General features: G+C 38.2%; 1 protein-coding gene across 1 annotated transcript; it reads left to right on the top strand.

Annotated features, from left to right (window-relative positions):
- The first annotated feature begins 1,830 nt into the window (after positions 1-1,830).
- LOC110057023 (pancreas transcription factor 1 subunit alpha-like) lies at positions 1,831-3,118 on the top strand. Its single transcript, XM_020763601.2, has 2 exons — positions 1,831-2,298; positions 2,620-3,118. Exons 1-2 carry the CDS (start codon positions 1,914-1,916, stop codon positions 2,775-2,777), a joined length of 543 nt encoding a protein of 180 aa, XP_020619260.1. The 5' UTR covers positions 1,831-1,913; the 3' UTR covers positions 2,778-3,118.
- Positions 3,119-9,474: the final 6,356 nt, after the last annotated feature.

Raw genomic sequence — 9,474 nt, 5'->3', positions numbered from 1 at the left:
CTTAATTCCGACTTTTACAAGAACACTTTGTTACCATCAAGTGATTAACTGATCAACAGCGGACTGAAATGGAAACATTTCAAAATATTCGATTTCGTTAAGTCCTCGCGGCAAATTATCACATCGACTGATTTTGACCGAAGTCCCTTAATTGAAAGTTAACATAACCGAAACCAGAGAGGCGTATGCTAATGAAGAAAATATATATTCTTTTCCTTGTTGTACTTTACACAACTTCGTGCATACATCCACTGCTGATAAGGCAGGCTACAGGAAACATCTGTCTACATTTTGATATTTTAAGGCAAATTATAACCTTACGATCGCAAACTATACTGCACTACGAATTCTAATTGCCTGTAAAAGCGATCTCCTGTCCAATTTGTCCTACATGGAACTGATAGAGACAAATTTTTCTGCGAATAAAGAGAATTAATTAACTGGTCCTAAACTACAGTGTTATCACATCATTTTACCCGCGAAGTATCTTTTTGACAGTTCACCCCCTAATCAGGACCTATTGAAAATTTGGCTTGAGGCTACAATAAGTTTGGAACACGACATTAAATAGCAGTGAAGGTTCGTAACAATAGTTTCCTCCACTGTTTCGATACAATACCGCAATCTCGTTCAGTTTATTATCTTTTATACATTATTTACTCGCCTGGCGCTGTCCTTTTGTTCACCTTAGAAATCTCAAAAACATCTTCCTCAACACCAGTTGCGCATCGGCCATACTTAATGAAGCCCTTTACGTGTAATTCACATAACATGGTACAAAAAATATCCCGTCACATTTGCAGCAACTCGCCGTTTAACAGAACAACGTTGTCCGGAAATAACAGATTGGATGCTTTGCCATTACACGGTCGACAAATAATACGAAATTCATTTTTGACAACTCTGCATCCAAATTAACTTAATTCAGAGAAATGTGCATTCGTTGGTCGGAGAAGGATCCTTCGCAACGCTCAAAAAATCGACTTTTGATACAAAGGACATTCGAGGCTTGAGAAGAGGGATCGAGGCGAGAAAAACGTGGTTAATAAAAAAAAGTTTGTTCTAGACTCCGAATCAACATTTGTTTTGTTTTTTGTGTGTGTGTGTGTTTTTTTTTTTTTTTTTTTTTTTTTTTCATTTTCTCTCATTCTGCCTTTGTTTGTCGCATAACAGATGACGTCAGAACAATTTGATGGGAATTTTTGCCCGACCACTTGCCAATTGAAATGCTTGGTTTTTCGTTTGACGTCCTCGGCTGAACTCTTTGCTCTGCGATTGCTTTGTTTTAACAAGGAGACGTCTCGCGTTTTTATTCATGTTTACCTTGTCATTCAACGCGAAAGAACTTTGTTTACGGTTTCGAAGTCACAAGAGGTTACTCCGGGCTGTAGCGTTTTAGTTACCATATTTTAAGTAAGATATTCATTGTTTGACCTGACTTCGTGATCGATGCTAAAATCTGGAAGAGAAGCGAAAAAAGAGGCAATAGATCTTGCTTCCAATAAAATCTTGATTCGATTCAAGAAAATTAGGCTTTTCCTAAGCTCTGAACAATACGCGACGGCAGCAGGTTGCATCCTCTCGACATCATGTATGTCTCATTTGCTGCTTTTTAAACGCAAATCAAGCGTTATGAAATTTCGTCGTGTATTGTAAGTTTTTACATAGTTTTATTAAACGTTTAACTCTCACTTAGTTGTAGTCGGCAGGATGCCTCGCACAATAGGAAGTGTCACAAACCTTGTATCGAGTGATTGTTTTTTCATGCTCGCTCGTGATTGGTTCGTTGGCTGCCTAAAAATGGCTATAAGCCGGGCGACTTGTAAGAAACGTGTGCCCACGAAACCATTAGTTAGATTTAAAGCCTTTCACGAGCTTCAAGTCTCCCGAAGGAAAATCTTAATCGTTAACAGATGGAGAGCCCGATCTCATTCCGTGAAAGCCAGACACAAATCACAAGCCAGTTTCATTACGCCTCGGCGGAGCATCATGACAAGAACTTGAAACGAAAGCGAAGGAGGAAATCCCCAACGCAGCAAATCGCGCAACGACATGCTGCAAACCTGCGCGAGCGGAAACGCATGCAGAGCATAAACGAAGCGTTCGAGGGACTTCGGCATCACATACCGACTCTACCTTACGAGAAGAGACTTTCTAAAGTCGACACATTGCGGCTTGCTATCGGTTATATTGGTTTTCTCACGGAAATGATCAGTTCGGACATGAGCCACAGCCAAGCACTACAGCCAACATCTTCAGAACAACCGCGAAAAGTCATGATCTGCCATAGGGGCTTCGGTAAGTGTGAGCGATTTTCATCTGAATACGTCGCTTTAGTATGTAGTTTGCGCGCATCTGGGAAGTTCTCACATACATGTAGGGCTGATAGCTAATAAATAAAGTGACGTTTTGGTAATGTTTTTGCATTTTATAAGCTGCAAATTGAGGGAAATCTTGTAATTTTCTTGCGCCAAATTCCCGTAAAGCAAACATATGTTTTCCCTAAAGCCGTGCAGTGCGAACGAGGAAAAATCCACACACATTTTTTCAAGATCATTTCTTTTATTTATGTTTTCATGTTTGCTCATTTTTTCTTCTTGTTGTTTTACCTTCTGGCAGGTACTCAAGAATACGGTCTTCCTCCATTAACAGGGCATTCCTTATCATGGACAGACTCGAAGAAGCCAAAATTACCCTCCAGTATAATGAAGGCAAAAATCTGGACCCCCGAAGACCCTAGAATTCATAACAATTCAATGTATCCCTCGCCATTGTAAGTTTAAGGAAATGTTGTTCAATTAAACTGTACGTCAAAGCAGGGAAAAATTGGACTTTAATTGTATTTTAGCAGAGGTAGAATTATTTTTTAATTATAACTAGTGGACGAGAAAAACATGAATGTAACATATTTGAATGCTCGAACGAAGTTTTAACTTTCTTCTAAAAAATGCTATTCTACAGACCAATGCTGTCAAGTCGCCTCGATCTTCTGTCGAGAAAGAATGCGAATGAAACCTGTTTCAACGGCGTTCGGTTTCTGTAAAAACATATTTTGTAAATTTTTGCTCCAAGCTAAGCACATTGAGAGTTTGTATATTAAAAGACATTGAATTCGTCACTGCCTGTTGGTTTTAATTGTTGGGAATTCTAAGTGGTATAATCTCTTTGATAAGTAAATTTATGAAAAAATATAATTCGTTGTGGGGATAAACGCTCAGTCTTTTATTACATTGGGGTTTAACAAAAGAGTGAATGTGCTAGTTCTGCGCGGGAGACTTCATTTGCATAAACTGCTTGACTTTTCGTAGTTTCAGGATTCTTTGGAAATTAAAAATTAATGAGGTGCATAAAACGTGATCCGCTCGAAAACGGGTCGCGTTCTCTTCCGTTGATCTCAATTAAGACTCAATCTACAAAACGCTTGTGTAATCTCGTTGAAGGGTTCACCTAACGGGAGTTCAACTTTGTCTTGTGTGCCCCTCGTGTGTTGAACAACGTTATCAGATTTCTAAAGACTCCTGTGGAATCGATCTGTAATCTTGTTTCCCAGGAGGTCTATTGGGTACTGCAGACCTCACGGCACCAACAGACGAAACACTCAGGTTAACTTGTCGGGTTTCCTAAGAGAAAACGTGGGTCTGTACCAATGAACACTTGATCTTATCGATTAGTCATGTCTACCCACACGTGCAGACGTGTTTGCTCTTCTATGGGTTAGAACGAAAACATTTGTGCAGTGAGGTATTTAAGGGGTGTCACACCCTCTGAGCTGCGGGAAATCGCAACCTAAGCGGCTTTGTTCTGCAGAGGTGCCTCACATAAGCATTCCTAAGTGGGATGGGCTCAGTAAATGATCTTGGGGTGTTTGGTGTAAGGTACAATTCAAGTAACAGGTTGATAAATGTCATATACACTGCCCAAGATCCCCAGGTATGGCATTTATTACACTAACTGCGCGAGACAAACGAGTTTTTAATCCATTGGTGTGAATATCAACCACGAGTCTTGATACTTGTATTTGCACGAGGCCTCAACGTGTTATTCGCTTTATCAGGGAGATATAGTTAAATGATATTGGTACACACATCTACTGTGGAGGATTAAAGCTATAATGGACGAAGTAATTGCTTGTGTCGGTTCTGGCCTATCAATACAAAATGCTGTCCCCGTTGCTGAGACTAAGAGCCATATTTCTATCACAGCTGCGGGGAAAGTATTGTTTAGAGGACAACAGGCAGCTGCGAGGAGCCATTTCCAAGAGCTGCCCCATTTAAAAGAAAGAAGACAGGTATTATGTGTGGACACGTTCGAAGATTTACACAATTGGTTGCAACCTGCGTGCTGGTGAATAGCTCTTTTTTTTCATTAAGACACTGGTCGATATCTACCCTGTGGAGACGAGAGCTGATTGGCGGAAAACACGACACATGAGTTTTGTATAGCCCGCCCTGAATTAAGCAGACCCTGAACCAAGATCAATTATTTGACTCTTTCAGATCTTTGTTTCAATTGTCAACGTCTCCTTGCGTATTCAACCGCTGCATGCAATCGCTTACTTGCTAGATTTCCATGTCAGTAGAGTCTAGGAAGTGAAGATACAAACTCATTTACGATGCAGTCCCCTCAGATAACCCCCATTGTCTCCAAGAACGAGCGTGAATTTCAAGAGCGGAGTCTGCTCTCAACTTGTATCTTTTATTAAAGGTGTTACCCACGCCATGCAGTGAATTAGATTTTTCTTTTGTTTGTAGAGATTTAAATAGGAGAAGCAGATGTTTCTTGGGCTTAAAAATAAATCATGAATGAATAATCAGGGAGTTATCATTCACTAGCTGCCTTTGGAGGGAGCTGGCAAATTTTCTATCCCCACAAAGGCCCCCTTTTTCGTCCTGGTATCTCCCTTCCCCTTCCGGCAACCAAACAGCAGCAAAATATTGGATATTTCGGCAAAAAATTGTTTGTGATGTGAAATATATTAATTAACGATGGATAGAGAGAGTATTGTTTTGTCGTAATGTCAACACATTTGACTGTGTCTTGTAAAAAGCTTTTAAAAGTTGCCAAAAAACACAAGATACCTAGCACGTTGAGCGTTAGTAATTATGTAAACAGGCAAATTTTATCATTACTGTGATAAAGCAAGTCATAATAAACTTTCTTTTACAAATGGCACTTTCGGAGCCGAGTGAATATTGCACGAGCGCTGAGTTACAAAAACGAAAAACGCTAAAAACTTAACAAAAAATGCGGCAAATTTATGCAAAAAAGAGGGTTTTTTTCATGTTTTATTCAAATTGATCTAATGACTGAAATTCAAGTGCCTTAAGAAACTTTTTTAAATTATAAAAGGTAGCTCCCGTTAGATGTCAAAGTTTCAGCGAAAGCAGAAAAGTGCGGATTGCAGTGAAAAACTACTTCGGTGTTAAGTTTAAAGTTCTGCGCATGCGTTATGGGGATAAAACAGATTGAAATCACACATAACCGCAAATGACAGGCATTTTAGCGTGAAATTGACCACGAATGTTCATCTTTTCCAGGTGTGCTGGGCATTTTCCGTTTTCCCAGCTAGTTTTCCTCGCTGCCAGCGCGACTAGCCTTCTCTTTCAGGGAAATCGAAGACTGCTTCGGCCTTTCTCTACCAAATATGAATATTTAATTAACTGCAGTTGTGTAGACACAATCGTATCGTAATCACACTTTGCGGTTATTTGCTGTAAAAGTTCTTGAAATTAAACCTACACGTGAAATTCTGTGGGCGTTGGAAAGTCGATAGGTGGTGTAAATCCCCGTAGAACCCTCTTGGATCATCTCTACTCATAAGCGGCTTAGAATTTCGCGATTAAAACCTCAAATTTGTCGTTTACTCACGCGAAATGTGCTTCGCCAACGGGCAATCTCGAGACTTTTTCAAGATATCTACAGCTTTCATATTTCATAGCAAATGAAACACTCTAATAAAGTACACCGCAAATGAGTTCTTAGCTAAGCCTAATTTCGCTCGTTTTCGCTTAAAAGTTAACTTAAGCTTCCTTTTGAAGTAAACACACTCGCGTGCGTTCAGGTTTTGCATTTCAGGACATGAACGTTTCAAAGATTGTTAAAACCAACGTCAAAACAAAGTCGACAGTACAATTAGAAGAGTTTAGTTATGGCAATTCGCAAAACGTAATCACTTTAACTGCTTGGATCGTGCCAGAATTGAACAACACGTGCTGGAAATCTTAGCTTTTAAAAAGCTGTTGTTTTCAATGTTAAAATGCATACAAATTATTCCATTATTTTCCCATTCGGGGCCAAAGGTGACTGCTATTCTATAAGCTCTTATTTTGATCAATGGGATCTGTCTGGAAAAAATCGTCCTCCTTTCGGAAAATAACCGGAATGGTTGCCACAGTCGTTTAAAATCTATTGAATAGTTGCGAAAAACATGTACATGTAATTTTTATTTAGCTCATCACCGTTCATTTATCACGCAAGTAATTTCTTCATGGTCCGAAAGCGCTGTCAAAATTCACTTAAACAGTTGTATAACTGCTCTTCTATATTGCTTCAATACACAAGTGTTACTTAACATCTTCGTTCAAAACAATGCCATATTAAAGAAATGAAGTTTCCTGCGGCGGCAGTATACAGGTTATTTTCTCCACCGGACGTACTTCACACCAAACAATAATTAAAACTCTCAGGAAAATAGTTAAATAATTTACCGACTTTACAATGAGCGTATCAAACTTTCCGATAAGAACCGCAAAAAGGTGACTTCATTAAACGGAACAATAGAAAACACTACGGTGATAATATTTCGAGCTCTATTAAAAAGAAAAATCTTTAGAATGCTTGTTTTATTTTTGCGGACGATTTCAGGGAGAGAAAAATATACTGCAATCAGATATTGGTGGCGTGGAGGGCCGAAAAACTTGTTTACTCGCTCCGGAAGGCAATATTAATGATTTGTGTTTCGCTTTTCTAAGAGTAAAAATAAAAGCCTATATTCCGTGAAAATAAAACTATAATTCGGGAAATTTGAAAAAAAGTAATACTTGTAATAACGTGACGATAATAAGCTTCTTAAATTGCCGAAAAAAAATTTCCGTAATAGATGTGCCTCTATATAATTGGGTTTCAGCTAAATGGAAAATAGTATTGATCTAAATTGATAACTTGTTTCTGGTATCTAAATATAACTGACATGGAAGAAGAAGGAGTCCGGCCTGTTAAAGTCGAACACAGCACCTCTTGGGTAAAGAAATTGATAGAAAAGAAGTCAACACATTTGCAAAATTTGTTTTAAAATCCGAGCCACTAAAATCAAACACAAAAGCTATTCACAGACAACTTAAATCATTATGTATCGCTTGTGTCCGGTTAACCTGCTTAGTCTTTCATTTAAATGGCTTCCACCTTTTTCGTTTTTCGTTTCTTTTTAAGATAAAATCTTGGCTGTTTCAAGGTGTTTAGGGCAGCCTTGTCTCGCTTACGCTTCCGAGCGAGAAAGCATACAATATATTAACATGGTGTCGTGCTTTTCTTTTGTCTAATCTTTCTGTACAGAGTATGATACAAATGCACAAGATATGCTAATGAGGTTTTAACTGCTACATACATAATAATGACACGATCCCTTCCATTATTAAGCTCAATTAATGCATTCTTCGTTAATAATTGTTTGTTTAGTTTTGACTACAGCTGCCTGAAAACAGCTCTTACCGTGGGAAAGGAACATATGGACAAGTCATTTCTTCGCCCACAACAGAATAGAGAAAATTTCAATTTATTTTGGTGTGATACTTGAGCGCAAAACAAGCAGAAACAGCTTCCTAATGTTGTGCATTTCTCGAGGAATAAATTCACCAATCTAAGACTCACCTGAATAAACGATTTACCATTTACTGAATTTCGCGTAAATTGTTTTACAAAATAGAGGAACATGCTATACTTTTGGAAGCGAAGCGAACTAAATCTCTTTGCAAGGGCGAAACATACAATTATTATCATAAGTACATATCACTCTGAGCCACAGCATGTGCTGTAAAATGGCAAACCGTGCGATTGAAACTGAGAAAAAAATACGGTTTTTTCTTTCAGCTTCGCTGGAGAGAGTATTCATTTTGAAAAAAATGACAAATGAGTTGCCCTGTGTGATTTTCAAAAAGTCTGTTTTTTTGATTTTTAATTTCATATTACACAAGTGTCAAACACACTATTGTTTCATTACCCGATCGAGGGAAAGTCTAAAAGTTGTCCCTTTTTTGTTAGCGGACATAGTTTGGTTTCGGGCCAACACAAATTTCATTTTCGCTAAATTTAAAGGAGAAACAATTCAGAGCTTTAGCGGTTGATTTATTAGAGTTGAGCGATATTGATTAAAAATATTTACTTTCAGTGTCGGGCGTTTCGCGAGGCTCGCTGCAAATTTGCTTTTCAATTAACCTTCCTGTAAACTTTCTACAGCGAATACTGACCGATTAGCATTTCAATCTATTTGCATTTTAGTGATTAAAACTTGGTCCGAAGTCAAAAGGATCTTTAGATCTTTTAGATAGCTGACAATACGATTACTTAGTTCACTTCCTATCTCGTCGAAAGGCTTGGCTAATGGCGAAGAAATTAAAAATTAATGAGAACTTCAAGAGCCGACGGAAACGGCGATGAAGATGTATCAAAGAAACGACGAACTCGGTTAATTGTGCTTTCTTTTTTCTTTAAAAGATCTCGGACGAAATTTGTTTTTCGGTGGAAAGTGGTTTATGGCGTCAACTGTTTTAAAATTTTTAAGAAGGCAGAAAAAAGTACCCCTTCTTCTTCTTTTCTTGTAAATTTTCAAACACGCAAATTTGACTTTGTCTGGATCTGTTTACCATTCGATTTGTTAACGGCAAATAACTTTAAAAGTGTGAAATCTGTGAAATTTTAAATCAAACCTGACTAACTTCAAGCTCTATTTGAAGCTTTCACGAACTAGATCACCTCCCCTATATGAAGTCAGTTGGTTTTTCAATAACATTTGCCTTGCCAAAATCTTGTCTAGCTTCCGAAATAAAATACGGTTGAAACCCTTCGTCCTAAGATCTGTCGTTTGCTAAAAATCGTCGTACTCTTTTACCCTTTACACTTTGACGTTGCTGGAATATTTGATCTAGTGTTAGGACGCCGTTTTTTTTTCCTTATAAATATATATAGCGACGTTTCGACGGAATTCTTCGCTAACATTACTGAAACGAAGATGGCTTGTCAAATATACATGAAATCGAGCTTTCTAGCCGTCGTCAAGCGTTTGTGAATCTCTAGCTATCAACAAAAAAACTAAGTTACAGGATAAACTTGCCTGTTCATAAAGCTAACACGTTTTCGTCGCTTTTACTTGAGGAGACACCAGTTAAATTGTTAAAGTTCGCTTTCGGTCCTTAACCAAAGCCGGCCTAGGAAACTCGATTTTAAAAGTGGAATTTTTCATGCCCGAAGCTACACTAATAT

Source organism: Orbicella faveolata, unplaced genomic scaffold (genome assembly GCF_042242905.1).
Source record: "Orbicella faveolata isolate gen_17 unplaced genomic scaffold, um_ofav_v1 contig_13, whole genome shotgun sequence".
Lineage (NCBI taxonomy): Eukaryota > Metazoa > Cnidaria > Anthozoa > Scleractinia > Merulinidae > Orbicella > Orbicella faveolata.
Note: the sequence above shows the minus strand (reverse complement) of the source record. Positions and strands in the feature narration are given on the sequence as shown.